This window comes from Cnephaeus nilssonii (assembly GCF_951640355.1).
Source record: "Cnephaeus nilssonii genome assembly, chromosome: X".
NCBI classification, from domain to species: domain Eukaryota; kingdom Metazoa; phylum Chordata; class Mammalia; order Chiroptera; family Vespertilionidae; genus Cnephaeus; species Cnephaeus nilssonii.
Window position 1 is genome coordinate 41,198,998 of NC_137071.1, and position 23,459 is coordinate 41,222,456.

Here is a 23,459-nt window from a genome sequence, read left to right on the forward strand (position 1 = left end):
TTTTTCAAACTTGAGAGTACAATAGAGAAACTCAGAAAGAAGAGAGTTCGAAAATATAATAAAAAGCCAATGATAAAGAATACAATAATTGAAATGGAAAACCAATTAGAAGGAATCAACAGCAGATTTAACCTTTTGCACTCGGATGTTGAGTGTGACTCGACACGGTTAGCATCGGTAGCAGCTCTTTCTATACTCTTTGAATGTATCAATAATTTGAAATATTAAAAAATCCAAATAAATAAGTTTGTATGAAAAGAAACTCCAGTTTTTTATTCTACTGCCACGCTTTGTAAAATCTGGGGTATATAAAAAATTAAATCCCGAGTAGAATAAAGGAATAGAGAAAAAAGCAAGCGAGTGCAAAGGGTTAATACAGAAGAACAGAGTAGTGATCTGGAGACAGAACAGTGAAAATTAGCCAATCAGAATAGTAAAAAGAAAAAAGAATTTTCAAAAACAAGGATAGTATAAGGGGCCTTTGGGACATCAAGCACTCTAGGGATACACACATTATAGGGATACCAGAAGGACAAGAGAGAAAGGGGAAGAAAGTATATTTGAAGAAATAATGGCTGAGAACATTTCTAATCTGCCAAAGGAAACAAAACACTCAGGTCCCAGAAGCACAGAGAGTTTTAAACAAGATGAACCCAAAGAGGCCCACACCGAGGCATATTGTAATTAAAGCGGCAGAAGGTAAGGATAAAGAGAGTCTTGAAAGCAGCAATAGGAAAATAATTTACATACAAGGGAAACCCCATAAGTTTATATCAGCTGATTTCTCAGCAGTAACTTTACAAGCCAGAAGGGAATGTCAGGGAATGGTTAAATTGCTGAAAGAAGGGAACTTACAACCTGGAAATACTGTACCCAGCAAAGTTATTGTTCATAATTGGAGGAGAGATTTTTCCAGACAAGAAAAAGTAAAGGAGTTTATCACCTAAACATGTCTTACAAGTTATCTTAAGGGGTCTTTATGCATGAAAGTCCATAACCAGAAATAAGAAACTTTAGGAAAGAAAAAAACACACCACAGATATATAGAAGCAAATAGAGAATTAACAGTGAATCAGCCACTTAAAACACTAATATGAAAGTTAAAAGACAAAAATAGCAAGATTAACTATAACTACAATAAATAGATGATACAGAAAATAGAGATATACAATATGACATAAAAAACATAAATGGTGGAGTAGTAAGTAAGATGCTGGTGCTTTTAGGATGTGTTTGAACTTAAAGGCCTATCAGCTTATAATAGTGTGCTATAGATATAGATGTATATGTGTATGCATCTCATGGTAACCTCAGACCAAAAACCTAGAAAAAAATACACACAAAAATAAAGATAAAGGAATAAATCCCTCTCCTCCCCCCAAAGAAAACTAGTAAATCTAATGGAAAGAGACCAGGAGAATAAAGAAACAGAGAAGAATTACAAAACAACCAAAAAACAAATGGCAATAAGCACGTGCCTATTAATAATTACTTTAAATGTAAAGAGTCTACATGCTCCAATCAAAGACATAGGGTAGCTAAATGGGTTAAAAAACAAGACCCATTTATATATTGCCTACAAGAGACTCATTTCAGATAGAAAGACATAGACTAAAAGTAAAGAGATAGAAAAAGCTATTCTGTACACATAGAAATGAAAAGAAAGCAGGGGTAGCAATACTCACTTCAGACTAAATAGACTTGAAAACAAAGTTTGTAAAAGGATAAAAAGCTGTTATATAAAGGGGTCCATCCAGGAACATATAACAATCAATATCAATGCATTCAACATAGGAGTACCTAAATATGTAAAGCAAGTAAAACAGACATAGAGAAATTGACAGCAATACAATAATAGTAGGGGACTTTAATACCCCACTATCAACAATAGATTTATCAGATAGAAAATCAATAGAGAATTTGTGTTAAATGTCACATTAGATCATATCAACTTAATAGATATTTAAAGAACACTTCATTAAACTGTAGAATGCACATTCTTCTCAAGTGCACATGGAACATTCTCCATGGTTGAATAAAGAAATCATATCAAGTATCTTTTCCAATCAACAGTTTGAAACTAGAAATCAACTATAAGATGAAAACTAGAAAGAATACAGTCACATGGAGACTAAACCACATGCTACTAAACCACATGCTACTAAACAACCAATGAATCAAAGTGGAAATCAAAAACTACCTTGAAGCAAATTAAAGAGAAAAATACTGCTTAATTTTTTATAATACAGCAAAAGCAGTACTAACAGGTTTATAGCTATACCTGCCTACCTCAGGAAACACAAAAGATTCCAAATAAACAAATTACCTTTAAGCTTAAATGAACTAGAAAAAGAACAAGAATTAAAACCCTAAGTAGAAGGAAGTAAATAATGTAGATTAGAGCAGAAATAAATGAATTAGATACCAATAAATAATAGAAATGATCTATAAAAATAGGAGATGGTTCTGGTTCTTTAAAGTATGAACAAAAATGGTAAAGCTTTAACCATCCTCATCAAGAAATAAAAAACCCAAATAAATAAAATCAGAAATGAAAGAGGGCAGGTTACAACCAACACCACAGAAATCCTTTGTAATAATCCTTTACAAAGGATTGTTTAAAAAATACTATAAATACAATAAGTAATATGCCAGCAAATTGCACAAGCTAGAAGAAATAAATTTCCAGAAACATACAACCTTTTAAGAAAGAACCATGAATAAGCAAAATCTGAACAGACCGATAACTAGCAAGGAAATTGATGTAATAATGGAAAAACTTTCATCAAACAAAAGTCCAGGATCAACATAGTATTGGAAATCTTATCCACAACAGTTAACACAAGAAAAAGAAACAAAAGGCATCAAAATTGGCAAGTAAGAAGTAAAACTGTCACATGTGTTTTAAGATTGGATTATTAAAACATATGTGACAGTTTTCTTTTCTAGAGTCCATGATGCTATATTTAGAGAACCCTAAAGACTCCATAAAATACTAATGGAATTAATAAGTGAATTCAGTCAAGTATCAGGATACAAAATTAATATACAGGAATCTTTGATAATTTTATACACTAGTAACAGATAATCAGAAGAAGAAATTAAGAAACCAATTATATTTACAATTGCAGCAAAAAGAATAAAATACCTAGGAATAAACTTAAAAACGGTGAAAGATCTATACTCTGAAAACTGTAAGACACTGAAGAAAGACGTTAAAGAGGACACAAATAAATGGAAGGTTATACCATGCATATCATTAAAATGTATTTACTACCCAAAGCAATCTACTGATTCATTGCTGTCCTTATTAAAATATTAATGGCATTCTTTTCAGAACCAGAACAATTAAATGGAACTACAAACGACCCCAAACAGTCAATGCAATCTTGAGAAAGAAGAACAAAGTTGGAGATATCATGCTCCCTAGTTTCGAACTATATTATAAAACCATATTAATCAAAACAGTATGGCACTGGCACAAAAGCAGACACATCAATGGGACAGAATAGAGAACCCGCAAATAAGCCCTCACTTATACAGTCAATCTTCGACAAATGGACATAAATATACAATGGAGAAAGGAGGGTCTTTTCAATAAGTAGTTTTGGGAAAACTAGATAGATATGTGCAAAAAAATGAAACTGGATCCCTCTCTTACACCACATACAAAAATAAACTCAGAATGGATTAAAGACTTATGTAAGACCTGAAACCATAAAACTTCTGGAATAAAACATAAGTAATAAACTATTTGACATCATTCATAGTCATATCTTTTTAGATACATCCCCTCGAGCAAGAGAAACAAAAGCAAAAATGAACAAATGGGATTTCAGCAAATTAATAAAAAGAATCTGCACAGTGATAAATGGGAAAAGATAGCCCATTAGAAGTTGATATTCAAAATATATAAGGAGCTTATATAACCCCATAACAAAAAGAATCCAATAAAAAATGGTTAGAGGGCATGTGGTAGTTCTCCAGTGAAGATATACAGATGGTCAACAGACATCAAAACATGCTCAACATCACTAATGATTAGGGAGATGCAAATAAAAACCACAATGAGATACCACCTCACACCTGTCAAAATGTGTATTATCAAAAAGTCAATTAGCAAGTGTCGGCAAGGATTTGGAAAAGAAGGTAACCCTTATACACTGTTGGTGTGATTATAAATTGTTGCAGCCATTAATAGAAAACAGTATTGAGATTTCTCAAAAAACTTAAAAATAGAACCATAATACAAATCAGCAATTTCACTTCTACATTTTTATCCAAGGAAAACAAATACTAATTTGAAAAGATATCTGCATCCCTAAGTTCATTTAGCATTATTTACAATAACTAAAATATGGAAGCAACCTAGGTGTCCATCAATAGCTAAATAGATAAAGATGTGATCTTTAGTTAGAAAATATTATATATTTTCAGTTATTTTGCTAGTTGTATGACCTTTCTCTATGTTTCATTTGGTTTTGCTTTTTTTAGGGTAAAGTAGCTGAACGTGGTACCCATCATGGTTTGCTTGCTAATCCTGGCAGTATCTATTCAGAAATGTGGCATACACAGAGCAGCCATGTGCAGAACCTTGATAACTCCAAATGGCATGCAAAGAAAGAAAATGTATCCAAAGAGGAAGAAAGGAAGAAACTACAAGAAGAAATTGTGAACAGTGTGAAAGGCTGTGGAAACTGTTCCTGCTAAGTCACATGAGACATTTCCTTTGTTGTTTTTTTTTTTTTTGACTATACATTTGCACTGAAGCAAAATTGTTTCATTAAAAATTATATATTCCCATTACCCATACTCCTTCTTTAGATAAGATTTATTTGAAAGTGGATTTGAGTTTTATATCTTTTACAATCTTTTAACTATATTTAGCCCCAAATTATTTTCTTGTTATTGCCTTCATTTTGCTCAAATCATTATTTTTGTTACTATTTGACTTTATCCCATTTCCATTTTTGAGGCCTGATAGCCATTTGATGATATTCACAACCAGATTAATCAGCTTGGTTTCCAAATTTTTACAGTTTTTAAAACCTCCTTTATGCTGACAATTTAGGTGGAAAATGTCTGGGTTTTTTTTTTTTAATTTAAAAAAGAGGACAGTAAGGTTCATTGTTTTTCTTTTCTGCAACCTCCATTGAAATACTTCTATAATAGATATCTTTACTTATATTTTTAAAGTGTTTTCCACTATAACCTTTTTGAGGAAAAACTCAATTCTCGTGTTAGTTAATATAGAATGTTCTTCGTCATTAATCAGCATTATAACTATCATCTAGTAGTGAGAATTTTATTTTTTTCCACCAAAATAAGATATTGCTTTTGTTTTGGACCACAATTTATATATTTCTCCTTAAAGACTAAAAAACCCTGATGTAATTTGATATTTGCCATACTGGCAGTAATAGCCTCAGAAGTTAATAGCTTTTTCTGTTTCCACCTTAAATATACTGCTTTTGTTATCCAAAGTTACACAAAGAAACAAGTAAATGAGATGTGTGTATGCATGTGTGTGTGCACACGCTCACACGTAAATATGGCAACATCCACTTAAAGCACTTTTAGAGACCTTTAGATAAATAGGAGAGGGTTAGATGAACATGACTCTAATCTGTATTGACACTTCAGAGTTACTTTATTTCAATGTCTCCTCTTTTTCAGTAATTTAATTTAATGAGTCCCTTTAAGCTTGATTTAACAGGAGGAGCCCAAATGAAATATTCAAGTTTTATCTGCTGGAAATAATTAATAAAATGTTGATATATGTTCACTGAGAAATCTCTTCTCTCTTATAATTTGAATTTTCTTTCATTTATTTGATAGTAATCATTCAGTTTGAGAAACTGTATTTCATGACCAACCACATGACTACATTAAGAGCCTTTATTTATCAGAAAAGGTTTTAAAGTAGTTATTTTATTGGTTTATGGGTTAGTGTGCTTTCTAACTTGAGTATCCAGTTTTGTTATATAAAGGCAATTTGATAAGTAGCTTGCAACCAGTATTTCACTGTTAGTCTTTGACACTAGACTAAGTGATGCAGGATGTTGCTTTTGAAGTTGTAGTTAATACTGAGATGTATAATCAACTGAAAAATGGGGGTAGGAATGAACATTTCTTAATCTGAAGCCACAGACATTATTACTCTTCTGAAGGAAAAAAAAAAAGCAATTCCTTTGAACAAATCAGCTGTATTACTAGAAATGTGCTTAATCTAGATAGAAATTTTGCTTCTGTTAACTCCTTCTATACATTTCCAATGATGCTGATGGAAAAGATTTAGCTTAGCTGTATAATCAAGCAGGTAAGATTGAAGTAGCCATTAGAAATACTCATTTTGAGTGTGAATAGTGAGATTCAAAGTAAGTGATTCTGCAATTTGTGAAACATTTAGTCAAAGAAAAATAGGAATGTTTTTAGGTTGGGGGCAATTTCCCCAGTAAGGGATTTCAAGCACTATTTTTCCATATGATTGGAAGTGGTTTCTAGACCATTGGGTCATTGTGATCATTAACCAATATTTTCAGCTAATAAAAAGTTACCTGAAACGCTCATATTTTGTAGGGGTCATAACTAAGTCTTAAATATTTTTCTCTTCATCATATTAAGGTGATTCCTTACAGTGAAATAATAGACTAATGAAAATTAAAGGAAAGCTTTCTAGGATGATTCAGAAGAAATGGCTAGAAAAAAAAGGCTTTTACTATAATTACGTTACAATATTACATAAGTGTATAAATTTTACAAATCAGTACTGCAACATAGTTTTTTTTAATATATTTTGTTGATTTCAGAGAGGAAGGAAGGAGGGAGAGAGAGAAACATCAATGATGAGAGCAAATCATTGATTGGCTGCTTCCACCTGGGGACTGAGCCTCATACCTGGGCATGTGCCCTGACATGGAATCTAATCATCACCTCCTGATTCATAGTTTGATGCTCAACCACTGAGCCACACTGGCTGGGCTGCAACATAGTTTTTTTATGTATTGGGATAAGTTGGAGTTTTGAAAAAGAGGCTCTTAAAATGGAGCATGATGATAGGGTTTATCTCATCCCATTATTTTAAACATTTACTTTCTTCGTAAGGGAATTCCAATTTACAACAATTAAATTGAAACTGAGGTAATTTGGGATCATAAAAATGGGCCAGATGTCTTCTTGAAGGTTTCTAACATAGAAATAACTTGGTGAGCAGATGAGCTCATTTGGAAATTGAGGGTCATTTCTTCGAATCCGAAAGAAATCTTAGCATTTGGACGAGCTCACAGTATGTATTTACTTTTCTTCAGGGATTTGTACCTTTTATATACCCTAAGATAAATATTTTGCCTTTCCCTTTAGATACTGACAAAGTTCAGTTTGTAAAGATGTCTAGTTCAAAATATATTTTACTTTAAAGACACGATAGGTCAAGATTATGTGATTCCTTGTTTTGGATCACTTTGCCCATACTGCCATATTTCCTAATTGCTGGCTGTGTCAGTGAGTAGCAACTTTTGCCAGTGTATATTCATAATTATCCAACCTTGTAGCTTTATCATAGGACTTTTGTTGTGGATTAGTAGTTGCAAACATTTGAATGTTTGTAATGGCAGCTTTCTTAAATTATAGATTAAGGTCCCTTTTCTCTCTGCTTTAAGAATGTAGATTTTGAATGTAAATGGTATTAAGTGACACTATTAAGTCAAAAAAGCTGGTTGAAACTGATTAGTTAGACCAAATTAGTTTAAGAGTAGCTAGAGAGACCCTTAATGACAGTTTGCTCTTAGAGCAGTATGTGCAGATAATCAGCAATGGGTGTCAGAGTAAGTGGATGCTGTAGGGACATGTTTCCAGGAACAAACTGGTATTACAACTAAAATACAGAAAAACTTCTGGAATAATCTATGGAAAGCTCACATGACAGAACCCTGAAACCTGAGGACTGAAAGTGGAGACTGCATAGAGACTGGTAGGAGATACTGAGGTGCAAAAGGGCTAGATGGACACCCACAGACAGCAACTGAAGTCCCAGAGACATATCTCAGATGTGGGGGGTTGCCACTGAAAACTCTGGGATCTAAACCCCAAGCTGGGACCCCAGCAGAGAGCACCAAAATGAGGAGGGTACCCACATAACATCTGGCTGTGAACAGTAGCAGGGTGCAGTCTGCTAGAGAGTAACAGCTGAAAATTCGGACACCCTCTTAAAGGGCCAATGCACAAAATTCCCTCTGGAGCCACCTACCTTGTGCTCAGGCAGAGGGAGCGTGAAGTGGACTGGAGTTGTGAAAGCAGAAGCCAGAACTGGGGACTTGGGGGATAGAGCTCAGGAGGCAGACACCCCAAGTCTCCTGGGCTAAGTCATTCCCTCAGTAGAGGACATCTTTCCCACATACACATTTGCCTTGCCTGGGGGTAAGACCATTGATACACCCTATTGGGAAACACCTTGCCCTGAGGACACTTAAGAGATTAAAAGTAACAATTATCCTCCAGGCAGAAGCAACTGCCTCACCCTGTTGAAAAAAATATTGCCTTTCCTGAAGACAATTGCCTGGGGGTGGGGGGTGGGAATTCAAGTCAGAATCCATCAGTCTGTAGGTAGAGGCAGTCTCTGGAGGCTTTGAGTCTATGCCTGATATAATTAGTCAGAAATAGCTTTTAACACTGTCCTGCACTAGAGATTGAGAGGTGGTAGATCTACCTCATAGAAGGCCAAAATAAGGAGACAACCTCCAAATGAAAGAAGTAGAGAATTCTCCAGAAAAAGATAAATGAAGCAGAGAGAAATTTATCTGAAACAGAGTTTCAGAGTAATGATGGTAAATATGCTCAACAGCATGAAAAAAAGATATAGTAGCTATGAAAACAGAACAGTCTAAATAAAGAATGACATAATAAATGAAGAACTCAATAGAAGGAATACACAGCAGATTAGGGAAAGCTGAGTATCGAGTCAGTGAATTAGAAGACGGAGTTCAAAATATCACTCAATCTGAGAACAAAAAAAAAAAAAATAAATAAAAAACAGGAGGAAAGCTTAAGGGAGCTGTGGGACAACGTGAAATGTAACAATATTAAAATAGCAGGTGTGCCAGAAGAGGCTGAAAGGGAGAAAGGCATAGAAGTGTTTGAAGAAATAATGACAGAAAACTTCCCTAACCTGGTAAAGGAAAAAGTCACACAACTTCAGGAGGCAAAGAGAACCCCAAGCATGAAGAACCCAAATAGGCCCAGGCCCAGACACATCATAATTAAAATGCCAAAAATTAAAGACAAAGAGAATCTTGAAGGCAGCAAGAGAAAAGAAAACTGTTACCTACAAAGGAGTTCCCATAAGGCTGACAAGTGATTTCTCAACAGAAACTCTACAGGCTACAAGGGAAGGGCATGAAGTACTCAAGGTAATGGAAGGCAAGGATCTGAGACCAAGATTACTATATCCATCAAAGCTATCATTCAAAATGGATGATCAAAGATAGAGTTTCACACACACACACACAAAAAGGCTAAAGGAGTACATTACCACCAAGCCAGCATTACATGAAATACTAAAGGGATTGCTGTAATGAGAAGAAGAAACAGACAGAGAAACCTAGCCATATAGAATTAAAATGGCAATAAATTAGAACCTATCAATATTAACCCTAATGTAGGAGAGGAACCAAGATGGCGGCATAGTTAAACAACTAATCTGCTGCCTCACACAACAATTTCAAAAATACAACTAAAAGACAAAACGTCTACCACCCAGAACCACGGGAAAGCTGGCTGAGTGGAAGATTTACAACTAAGGAGAGAAAGGAGCACAAACGCTGAAAAGCTGAGGTACGGAGGCGTGCGAATCGGGCTGGTGGCGGGCGACTGGGCGCGCTGCTTTTTTTTCAACCCGAAGGGAGACAAGCTCCCGATCACTCTGAAATCCAGTTTCTGGGGACACGTGGGGGACCCAGACACCTACGGGGAGAAGCTGGACTCTCGGCCATCGGGTCGGAAAGTGAGAGTGACTTTTTTGCAGAGGTGCGCCCAGCAATCATTGTTTACTGCGCTGGAGCGTGGGGCGCAGGGACTTGGAAACCGTGGAAAGGCAGAGACGGCTGACGCCAGCCATTGCCGTTGGCCACGCCCCAGCCTAGTGACACCCTGAGACCCCGCCCCGCCCTGAGACCCGCCCCGCACATTCTACAAACCCGCCCAGGCTCCACACAGCGGCTTTTGCATATAAATGGCCTGTTCTGTGGCAGCTCAACCAAATTAACTGCAGCTCCAGTCAGACTGCTCCAAAACCGCCCAAGCAAAGGAGGAGAAAACTAGTTCTAGCTGTAGCTCCTGCTGGGGGACACACAGTACACAAGGGTACACCAAGAGTGTCCACCTCAAGTAACTGGGAGGCTGACCCATTGAACCAATAGGACATCTAGTACACAAAGCTACCCTACCAACTCAGGGAAGCAGCGAAAATGAGGAGGCAAGGAAACAGATCACAAACCAAAGAAATGGAGGAGAACAAGCGACTGGACATAGAGTTCAAAACCACGGTTATAAGGTTTTTCAAGAATTTCATGGAAAAGGCCGATAAATTCAATGAGACCCTTGAGGATATGAAAAAAGACCAACTAGAAATTAAACATACACTGACTGAGATAAAAAATATTATACAGAGACCCAACAGCAGACTAGAGGATCGCAAGAATCAACTCAAAGATTTGGAATACAAAGAGGCCAAGGACACTCCTCCAGAGAAGCATGAAGAGAAGAGAATTCAGAAAGTTGAAGATAGTGTAAGAAGCCTCTGGGACCACTTCAAGCGAACCAACATCAGAATTATGGGGGTACCAGAAGAAGAGAGAGAGCAAGATGCTGAAAACCTATTTGAAGAAATAATGAATGAAAACTTCCCCCACCTGATGAAAGAAATAGACTTACAAGTCCAGGAAGCATACAGAACCCCAAACAAAAGGAATCCAAAGAGGACCACACCAAGACACATCATAATTAAAATGCCAAGGGCAAAAGACAAAGAGAGAATCTTACAAGCAGCAAGAGAAAAACAGTTAGTTACCTACAAGGGAGCTCCCATATGATTATCAGCTAATTTCTCAACAGAAACCATGCAGGCCAGATGGGAGTGGCAAGAAATATTCAAAGTGATGAATAGCAGGAACCTACAACCAAGACTACTCTACCCAGCAAAGTTATCATTCAGAATTGAAGGTCAGATAAAGAGCTTCACAGATAAGAAAAAGCTAAAGGAGTTCATCACCACCAAACCAGTATTATATGAAATGCTGAAAGGTATTCTTTAAAAAGAGGAAAAAGAAGAAGATAAAAATTATGAACAAATACATATCTATGAACAAGTGAATCTAAAAGTCAAGTGAATTAAAAATCTGAGGAACAGAATAAACTGGTGAACTTAATAGAATCAGAGGCATAGAATGGGAGTGGATTGATAAATCTCAGGGAAAGGGGTGTCTGTGTGGGGAGTATGGGAAGAAACTGGACAAAAAATCACACACCTATGGATAAGGACAGCGGGGGGGAGGTAAGGGTAGATGGGGGGGTGGGAACTGGGTGGTAGGGAGATATGGGGGGAAAAAGGAGAAACAATTGTAATCTGAACAATAAAGATTCATTAAAAAAAAAGAAATACTAAAAAAAATATATTAACCCTAATGTAAATGGATTAAACGCTCCAATCAAAAGGTGTAGGGTAGCTGAATGGATACAAAAACATGACCCAACTATATGCTGTGTACAAGAAACGCACCTTAAAACAAAAGGCACACACAGGATGAGATTTAAGGGATAGAAAAAAATTTTCCATACAAATGGGGAAAAAAAATCTGGAGTAGCAAGACACATATTCCACAAAAGAGACTTTAAAATGAAGGCCATCAAGAGAGATAACAATTCAACAATATGTGTGAGAACCAAGAGGAAATGAAGAAGAACCAAGAAGAAATGAAAAATGACATCGCTGCAATAAAGAACTAAATAGAAAGCATCAACAGTAGATTAGAAGAAACAGAGGACCGCATCAGTGAGCTAGACAAAGTAGGAAAAAATACCCAAGCAGAGCAGCATCTAGAAAAAAAAAAAATCGTAAAACACAGGAGGAGAGCCTAAGGCAACATTGGACCAACACAAAACAAAACAACAACAACAACAAAAACATCTGCATAACAGGGGTACCAGAAGGAGAGGAAACTGAGCAAGGACTAGAAAACCTGTTTGAAGAAATAATGACGGAAAACTTCCCTGTTATCGGGAAGAAAAAACAAAACTCCAAGAAGCTCGAAGAGTCTCAAACAAGATGAACCCCAAAAGATCGACACCAAGACACATTATAATTAAATTGGCAAACACCAATGACAAAGTAAGAATGTTTTAAAATATATTTTATTGATTTTTTTACAGAGAGGAAGGGAGAAGGATAGAGAGTTAGAAACATCGATCAGCTGCCTCCTGTACAGTCCCTACTTGGTATGTGCCCGCAACCAAGGTATATGCCCTTGACCAGAATTAAACCTGGATCCCTTGAGTCCGCAGGCCGACGCTCTATCCACTGAGCCAAACCAGTTAGGGCAACAAAGTAAGAATCTTAAAGGCTTCCAGAGAGAGACAGAATGTTACTACAAAGGATCTCCCATCAGACTATCGACTGATTTCGCAACAGAAACACATCAGGCCAGAAGGGAATGGAATAAAATATACAAAGTCATGCAAAGCAAGGGTCTGAATCCAAGAATACTGTACCCAGCAAGGCTATCAATAAAAATTGAGGGTGAAATCAGGAGCTTCGCAGACAAAAAAGGACTGAGGGAGTTTATTATCATCAAACCAGCAATGTAAGAAATGCTGAAGGGTCTGCTGTAAAAAAAATAGGAAGGGAAGAAGGAACACAGGCATAAAGAATAAAAATGGCAACAAACAAGTACCTATCAATAATAACTTTGAATGTAAATGGATTAAGTGCCCCAATCAAAAGACATATGGTAGCTGAGTGGATAAGAAAACATGACCCATATATCTGCTGTCTACAGGAGACCCACCTCAGAAAATAAGATGCACATAGACTGAAGGTGAAGGGATGGAAAAAGGTTTTTCAGGCAAATGGAAATGGAAAAAAAAAAAAAAGCTGGGGTAGCAATACTTATATCCGACAAATTGGACCGCAAATTGAAGGCCATAACGAGATAAGGAAGGCCTCTTCATGATACTAAAGGGAGCAATTCAACAAGAAGATATTACTCTGGTAAACATATATCCACCCAATACGGGAGCACCCAAACACATAAAAAAAACTTCTGGAGGATATCAAGGGAGAGACTGACAGCAATACAGTCATAGTAGGGGACGTTAATATCCCATTAACACACTGGACATATCCTCTAAACAAAAAATCAGCAAAGAAACATCAATCCTAATTGACTCACTAGATCAGATGGAATTGACATCTTCAGAACATTCCACCCTAAACCACAGAATATATACTCTTCTCAAGTGCACATGGGTCTTTTCCAAAGATAGACCACATATTGAGGCACAGGCAAAGTCTCTTCAAATTCAAGAAGATAGAAATCCTATCAGGTATCTTCTCAGATCCAATGGCATAATACTAGAACTAGGCTCACCAAGAAGCAAAGAGAGAGGACCCAAATAAACAAAATCAGAAATGAAAGAGGCAAAGTAACAACTGATGCCACAGAAATACAAACAATTATGAAAAAATACTATGAACAACTCTATTCCAACAAAATGGACAACCTAGATGAAATGGACATATTCTTAGAAAAACACAAGCTGCCGAGGAACTCATCAGCACCACCACCCAGACAGGCCTTGGACACTGCCCCTGACCCTGCAACCACTCCAGCCAAAATCCTGCTGCCCTACCCGCAGACCCGAGGACCCTGGAACCTTCACATCCAAAGGTACACTGCTCCTGCAACAGTAAGTGTGACTTCCCCCTCCCCAGTGGCAGACCTCCGGACACCACATTCACGCATTTCCAGGGCGCAGAATTCCAGGGCACACCACTCCATAGGCATCTTTTGGGAGCTAATGTGAGTGCTCGCTGGGTGTGATTTTGTACAGACAAGGGCACAGTGCCCCACAGTAGAAATTCTGAATTTCCTCGTCCTGAATAACTGCCCACAGACAGACAACCCAGCTGTGCAACTTCAGTGCCAGGGCCCCTCAGAGTGCATCAGAGCTCGGCACTGGCAAAGGCACTGCCACAGTCACGCATTTCCAAGGAGCAGGCCCCCTGAGCCCATCTATCTACAGGGTGCTCTGGGGAGCCACTGTGAGCCCAGGTTGGGTGCGATCTTGGAAAAACAGGGATGCACTCCCCCAGCAGTAGAAATTCTGAATTCACTCATCCTGGACACCTGCTCACAGATGCCTCGATTATGTGGCTTCAGTGCCAGGGCCCTTCAGAGTGCTTCAGTGCACTGCACTGGCAAATGCACCGCGGGTGCCCCTGCGAGCCAACACTGGGAGCGCACGCCTAGCCAACCACAGGTGCAGCAGCAAAAACTGAGTCTTCCCACCACACAGATGCAGAACTCTGGACACTACATTTATGCGCTTATCCAGTGTGCAGGCCTCCCAAGCCCATCACTCCACAGGCATCCCTTGGGTGCTGCTCTGAGCCCCTGCTGGGCACGCACTTATACAAACAGGGGCACTCTGCTGGGCTGTAGAAATGCTGAATTCCCTCTTCTGGGATACCTGCCACAGACACCGCAATCCCATGTCTTCAGCTCTAGGGCCCTTCAGAATGCGTAAGTACACCCTGCTGGCAAATGCAACATGGGTGCCCGTTTGAGTTGCCATTGGGGGCGCATGTATCCAACCACGGGAGCAGCAGCAAAAGCTGAGTCTGCCTGCCCCAAAACTATAGAACTCTGGAACCACAGTCAGGCCTTTCCAGAGCGCAGGCCCTCTGAGCCCCACCACCCCAACAGACAGATCCTTGGTGCCACTGTGAATCCCATGGGCATGCGCAATTTCAACCAAGGGCACAAAACAGCAAAAATTGGGACACCTCCCTGCAGACTTTCTAACTTCTAGACACCACAGTTGCGACATTCCAGCTTGCAGGCCTACATCAAGAGAACCCAAATAGCTCAAATAGGGAGCTATGCTAGATTACCAGGCCCAGGATACCTGAGAGATCACACCAGTACCACCAACCCGAAAAGAACCTGGGGAGCAAAGCAAATGAATCTACAATTAAAACATAGCAAAACATGGGAAGACAAAAAAGCAAGCCCCAAAGGAAAGAAAAAGAGGAATCGCCAGAAAGAAAGTTAAATGAAATTGAGGCTAGTAACATATCTGAGAAAGAATTCAGAGTAATGGTTACAAGGATGCTCAAATGGCTGGATGACAAATACACACAACTCAATGACAAATACACACAACTCAATGAGCATTATAAGGAGCTGCATGAGAATATCAACAACATGAAAAGGAACCAAGAGGAAATGAAGAACAACATAACTGCAATTAACAACACAATGGAAGGCTTAAACAGTAAACTAGAAGAGGCTGAGGACCGCATTAGCAAAGTAGAAGACAACCTAGGAAAAAAACACACAAACACAGCAGCAACTGGAAAGAAAATTTAAAAAGCAAGAGGAGAGCCTAAGGGAGCTTTGGGACAACACAAAACGAAAAGACATTTGCATAAAAGGGATACCAGAAGGAGAGGAAGAGAAGCAATTAATAGAAAACCTGTTTGAAGAAATAATGACAGAAAACGTTCCTGATATTGGCAAGAAAAAAAACTATGCAAGTCCAAGAATCACATAGAGTCCCAAGCAAGATGAAACCCAAAAGACCTACACCAAGAAACATCATAATTAAATTGGCAAACACCAATGACAAAGTAAAAATCTTACAGGCTGCCAGAGAGAGACAGAAAGTTACCTACAAGGTATCTCCTATTAGAATATCAACTGATTTCCCAACAGAAACACACCAGGCCAGAAGGAAATGGCATGAAATATACAAAGTGATGCAAAGCAAGGGACTGAATCCAAGAATACTATACACAGCAAAGCTATCATTCAAAATTGAAGGTGGAATCAGGAGCTTCTCAGACAAAAAAGGGCTAAGAGAGTTCATTACCACCAAGCCAGCAATGCAAGAAATGCTAAAGGGACTGCTGTAAAAAGAAGAAACAGAAAGGCAAGATGAAACACAAACATTGAGAATAAAAATGACCAGAAACAAGTACTTACCAATAATAACATTGAACGTAAATGGATTAAATGCTCCAATCAAAAGAGATAGGGTAGCTGAATGGATAAGAAAACATGAACCATATATTTGCTGTCTGCAAGATACCCACCTCAGAACAAAGGATTCACACAGACTGAGAGCGAAGAGATGGGAAAATTTTTTCAGGCAAATGGAAATGAGAAAAAAGCTGGGGTTCTAATACTTATACCTGACAAAATATACCTCAAAGTAAAGGCCATCACAAGAGATAAGGCAGGCGACTACATAATACCACGGGGAGCAATTCAACAAGAAGATATAACTTTAGTAAACATATTTGCACCCAATACAGGAGCACCCAAATACATAAAACTATGTCTGGAAGATATCAAGGGAGAGATCAATAGCAATACAGTCATAATAGGGGATTTTAATACTCAACTGACACCACTAGATAAATCCTCTAAACAAAAAATCAGCAAAGAAATATCAATCCTGAATGACTCACTAGATCAGATGAACTTAATTGACATCTTCAGAATATTTCAACCCAAAGCTACAGAATATACATTCTTCTCCAGTGCACATGGGACATTTTCAAAGATAGACCACATATTAGGACATGGGCAAAGTCTCTTCAAATTCAAGTGGATAGAAATCATAACAAGCATCTTCTCAGATCACAATGGTATAAAACTAGAAATCAACTACAATAAAAACAATGAAAAAAAATCAAACACTTGGAGGCTAAATAACATACTATTAACCCTTTGCACTTGCTTGCTTTTTTCTTGATTCCTTCATTCTAATGCTAACCATGTCGAGTCATACTCGACATCCGAGTGCAAAAGGTTAAACAATTATAGGTTTACCAAAGAAATCAAAGAAGAAATAAAAAGCATCCTGGAAAGAAATGACAATGAAACCAACAATCCAAAATCTATGGGACACAATGAAAGCAGTCCTGAGAGGGAAGTTCATAGCTCTAGTGGCCTACCTCAAAGAAAACAGAAAAACTGGTAATGAATTATCTAAACTTGCACCTTAAAGAATTAGAAAGAGACAAACAAGAAAAGCCCACAGTATTTCGAAGGAAGGAAATAAAGATCACAGCAGAAATAAATGACATGGAGACCAAAAAAACAAACAAACAAAAATAAAACACAAAACATACAAAATTTCAATGAAACCAAGAGCTGATTCGTTGAAAGGATAAACAAGATTGATGAACCTCTAGCCAGGCTCACCAAGAAGCAAAGAGAGAGGACCCAAATAAACAAAATGAAAAATGAAAGAGGTGAAATAACAACAAACCCCACAAAAATACAAAAGATTGTTAAAAAATACTATGAACAACTCTATTCCAACAAATTAGAGAACTTGGAGGAAATGGACATATTCCTAGAAAAAATATAACCTTCCAAAACTCAATTAGGAAGAATCTAGAAACCTGAATAGGCCTATAACTATGGGAAAAAAATTTGAAGCAAGCATCAAAAAGCTTCCAGCAAAAAAAAGCCTGGGGCCAGACGGCTTCACAGGGGAGTTTTACCAAACATTCAGGGAAGAACTAAAACCTATCCTCCTCAGACTATTCCAAAAAATTAAAGAGGAAGGAACACTCCCAAGCTCATTCAATGTAGCCAGCATCACCCTAATACCAAAACCAGATAAATACAACACAATGAAAGAGAATTACAAGCCAATAACCCTCATGAACATAGATGCCAAAATCCTCAACAAAATTCTAACAAATCAGATCCAGTAGTAAAACAGAAAGATCATATACCATGACCAAGTAGACTTTATCCAAGGGATGCCAGGATGGTACAATATCCGCAAATCAATAAACGTGATACATCACATAAACAAACTGAGAGATAAAAATCACATAGTCATATCAATTGATGCAGAGAAAGCATTTGACAAAATACAACACCCTTTCTTGATAAAAACACTCAGCAAGGTGGTAATAGAAGGATCATACCTCAACATAATAAAAGCCCTATATAACAAACCTACAGCCAACACCATACTAAATGGGCAAAAACTAAAACCATTTCCCCTAAGAACAGGAACAAGACAGGGATGCCCACGCTCACCACTCCTGTTCATATGGTACTGGAGGTACTAGCCATTGCGATCAGACAAGAAGAAATAAAAGGCATCCAGATTCGAAAAGAAGAAGTGAAACTCTCCTTATTCGCAGATTACATGATACTGCACATAAAAACTCTAAAGATTCCATAAAAAATTATTAGACTTAATAAATTAATTTGGCAATGTAGCAGGATGCAAAATTAACACCAAGAAATCTATGGCATTTCTATACACCAGTAGTAAACTTACAGAAAGAAAGACTAAAAAAGCAATCCCATTTACCATCACACCAAAAAAAAAAAAATAAGGTACCTAGGAATTAATCTAACTAAGGTTGTAAAAGACCTGTACATGGAAAACTACGGGACACAGAAAACAGAGATAGAGGAAGACATAAACAAATGGAAGAGCATACTGTGTTCATGGATTGGTAGAATCAACATCATTAAACTGTCCATACTACCTAAAGCAATCTATAAATTCAATGCAATCCCCATTAAAATCCCAACAGCATATTTCAGAGATCTAGAACGATCTCTCCAAAAATTCATCTAGAATTAAAAAAGACCCCAAATAGCCACAGGTATCCTGAGAAAGAAGAACAAAGTTGGAGGGATCACAATACCAGATATCAAGCTGTATTACCAAACCACGCTTCTCAAAACTGCATGGTACTGGCACAAGAACAGACTTATAGACAAATGGAACAGAACAGAGAACCCAGAAATCGACCCAAGCCATTATGCTCAATTAATATTTGACAAAGGAGGTAAGAGCATACAATGGAGTCAAGACAGTCTCTTCAATAAATGGTTCTGGGAAATTTGGTCAGATACATGCAAAAAAAATGAAACTAGATCACCAACTTACACCATACACAAAAACAAACTCAAAATTGCTAAAGAACTTAAATGTAAGACAGGAAACCATAAAAATCCTACAAGACTCCATAGTTAGCAAAATTGCTGACATATGTCGTAGCAATATCTTTACCGACACAGCTCCTAGGGCAATGGAGACTAAGGAGAAAATAAACAAATGGGACTACATCAAAATGAAAACTTCTGAACAGCGAAAGAAACCATCAACAAAACAACAAGAAAGCCTACTGCATGGGACAACATATTTGCCAATGATATTTCCGATAAGGGTTTAATTTCCAAAAATTTACAGAGAACTCATACAATTTAACAATAGGGAGATAAATGATCCAATCAAAAAATGGGCAAAGGATCTAAATAGACACTTTTCGGAAAAGGATATACAAAAAGCCATGAGACATATGAAAACATGCCCAAAGTCACTAATCAACTGAGAGATACAAATCAAAACGACAATGAGGTACCATCTCATACCTGTCATCAACAAATCAACAAGTGACAAGTGCTGGCGAGGATGCAGAGAAAAAGGAACCCTAGTGCACTGCTGGTGGGAATGCAGACTGTGCAGCGAATGTGGAGAACAGTATGGAGTTTCCTCCAAAAGTTAAAAATGGAACTCCCATTTTACCCAGTAATCCCACTCCTAAGACTATATACCAAGAAACAGAAACACCAAGCAGAAAGTATATATGCACACCTATGTTCATAGCAGCACAATTTACAATAGCTAATATTTGGTACAGCCTAAGTGTCCATCAGCAGATGAGTGGATTAAAAAACTGTGATACATCTATACAATGGAATACTATGCCGCTATAAATAAGAAGGAACTTTTACCATTTGCAGCAGCAGGGATGGAACTGGAGAGCATTATGTTAAGCGAAATAAGCCAGTAGTAGAAAGATAAATATCACATGATCTCACTCATATGTGGAATATAGTGATCAACATAATTTGATGAACAAGAATAGATCCAGAGACAAATGGTAGGGGAGGGGAAGTTAGAGAGCAACCAAAGGACTTGCATGCATGCATATTAACATATTCAATGGACACAGGTACTGAGGCGTCGGGGGCTTTCCTGGGGTGGGAATGGCAGGGGGGGTCAGTTGGGGAAAAAGAAGGCTAATGTAAAACTTTAGACAATAAAAACTAAAAAAAAAAAGAAAAGAAAAGAGAGAGATAACAAAGGTAACTACATAATACACAAGGGATTGATCCAACAAGAGGATATAACCCTGGTAAACATACATGCACCCAATATGGGAGCACCTAAGTATATAAAAAATCTTCCAGAGGACTTTAACGGAGAGATTGACAATACAGCCATAGTCGGGGACTTAAACACCCCTCTTACTTCACTGGATATATCTTCCAGGCAGAAACTTAACAAGGAAACAGAGACTCTAAAGGACACACTGGATTTAACTGACATTTATAGAACATTTCATCCCAACATAGCAAAATATACTCTTCTCAAGTGCACATGGATCATTCACAAAGATAGACTATAAGTTAGGTCACAACAGAAGTCTCTACAAGTTCAAGAAGATTGAAATCATATCAAGCATCTTCTCACATCACAGAATTAGAAATCAACTACAGTAACACCACCCAAAAACATTCAAACACATATAAGCTAAATAGCATGTTATTAAACAAAGAATGGGTTACCAACGAGATCAAGAAAAAAATAAACAACTTCCTGGAAACAATTTAAAATGAACACACAACTCCAAATCTCTGGGACATTGCAAAAGCAGTCCTGATAAGAAAGTTCATAGCACTGATCTTAAACTATTTATAACTACAATTTAAATAAGTAGAAAGAGAACAAGACAAGAGTAAGTAGAAGGAAGGAAATAAAAAAGAGTAGAGCAGAAATAAATAGCATAGAGACTAAAAAAATAAAAAAAATCAATGAAACCAAGAGCTCTTCTTTTGAAAGTATAAACAAAATTGATAAACCATTAGCAAGACTCATGAAGAAACAAAGAAAGAGGACCCAAATAAAATCAGAAACAAAAGTGGAGAAGTAACCACTGACACCACAGAAATACAAGGATTGTAAGAAAATACTATGAACAACTATATGACAACAAGCTGGACAATGTGGATGAAATAGACAAATTCCTAGAAAAATGCAATCTCCCAAAGCTGAATCAGGAAGAAAAAAAAAACCTGGTCAATAACAACTGATGAAATAGAAACAGTAATAAAAAAAACTGCCACCAAACAAAAGCCCAGGTCTGGATGACTTCACAGGGGAGTTTTATAAAACATTATAAGAAGAACTAACACCTATACTCCTCAAACTATATTTCAGAAAATAAGAGAGGAAGGAACACTTCCAAACTCTTTTTATGAGGCCAACATTATCCTAATTCCAAAACCAGATAAAGACACTACAAAGAAAGAGGATTACAGGCCAATATCCCTGATGAACATAGAAGCTAACATCCTCAACAATGTATTAGGAAATCACATCCAACAACATATTAAAAAGATCACACACCATGATCAAGTGGAATTTTTTACAGGGATGTAAGGATGGTACAATATTCACAATTCAATAAATGTGATACATCACATAAACAAATTGAAAGACAAAAAAATCACATGATCATATCAATTGATGCAGAAAAAGCATTTGACAAAATCCAACACCCATTTTTAATAAAAACTCTCAGCAATGTTGGAATAGAGGGAGCATACCTCAACATAATAAAGGCCATGTATGACAAACCAGGAACCAACATCATACTCAATGGGCAAAAACTAAAACAATTTCCCCTGAGAACATGAACAAGACAAGGATGCCCATTCTCACAACTCCTGTTCGACCTAGGACTGGAAGTGCTAGCGATAGTGATCAGACAAGAAGAAACAATAGGAATCCATATTGAAAAAGAAGCAAAACTATCATTATTCTCAGATAACATGACATTGTACATAGAAAACCCCAAAGATTCCATCAAAAACTACTAGACTTAATAAATGAAATCCACAATGTAGCAGGATACAAAATTAACACCCAGAAATCTATGGCTTTTTTACTAGTACACACTCATAATGAACTCACAGAAAGATAAACTAAACAAACAATCCCATTTATCATTGCAACAAAAAAAATTAAGTTAACTAAGAATAAACTTAACTAAGGAGGTAAAAGACCTATAATTGGAAAACTACAGGACATTGAATAAAGAGATAGAGGAGGACATAAACAAATAGAAGAATATACTGTGTCCATGGCTTGGTAGAATCAACATCATTTAAGATGTCCATACTACCCCAAACAATCTATAGATTCAATGCAATCCCCATTAAAATACCAATAGAATATTTCACAGACCTAGAAAACACTCTCTAAAAATTCATATAGAATAAAAATGACCCTGAATAGCCACAGCATTCCTGAGAAAGAAGAAAAAAGTTGGAGGCATCACAATACCAGATATAAAGCTATATTTCAAAGCCACTGTCCTCAGAACTGCTTGGTATGGGCATAAGAAGAGACATATAGATCAATGGAACTGAACAGAGAAGTCAGAAATCAACCCAAGCCATTATGCTGAATTAATATGTGAAAAAGGAGGCAAGAGCATACAATGGAGTCAACATAGTCTCTTCAATTAATGGTTTTGGGAAAATTGGACAGATACATGCAAAAAAAAAAAATGAAACTAGACCACCAACTTACACCATACACAAAAATAAACTCAACATTGATAAAGGACTTAAACATAAGATAGAAAACCATAAAAATCTTTGAAGAATCCAAAGGCAGCAAAATAACAGACATATATTGTAGCAATATCTTTACTGATACAGCTCCTAGGACAATGGAAACTAAGGAGAAAATAAACAAATGAGACTACATCAAAATAAAAAGCTTCTGCACAGAAAAAGAAACCATCAATAAAACAACAAGAAAGCCCAATGCATGGGCTAATATATTTGCCAATGTTATCTTTGATAAGGGTTTACTCTCCAACATTTACAGGGAACTCATACAACTTAACAAAAGGAAAATAAAAAATCCAATGAAAAATAGGCAAAGGACCTAAATAGACACTTTTTGAAAGAGGATACACAGAAGGCCAAGAGTCATATGAAAACATGCTCAAAGTCACTAATCATCTGAGAGATGCAAATCAAAATGACAATGAGGTACCTCCTCACACCTGTCAGAATGGCTATCATCAACAAAAGACAAGTGCTGGTGAGGATGTGGGGGAA

The 23,459-nt window shown here is 37.2% G+C and overlaps 1 protein-coding gene across 1 annotated transcript in view; it reads left to right on the plus strand.

Moving 5' to 3' along the window:
• Positions 1 to 6,435, plus strand: part of ABCB7 (ATP binding cassette subfamily B member 7) — a 170,911-nt gene extending 164,476 nt beyond the window's left edge. The window contains exon 15 of the mRNA XM_079764771.1: positions 4,495 to 6,435. Coding sequence (XP_079620897.1) covers positions 4,495 to 4,710 — 216 coding nt within the window. The 3' untranslated portion in view covers positions 4,711 to 6,435. The remainder of the gene's footprint in view (positions 1 to 4,494) is intronic.
• Positions 6,436 to 23,459: the final 17,024 nt, after the last annotated feature.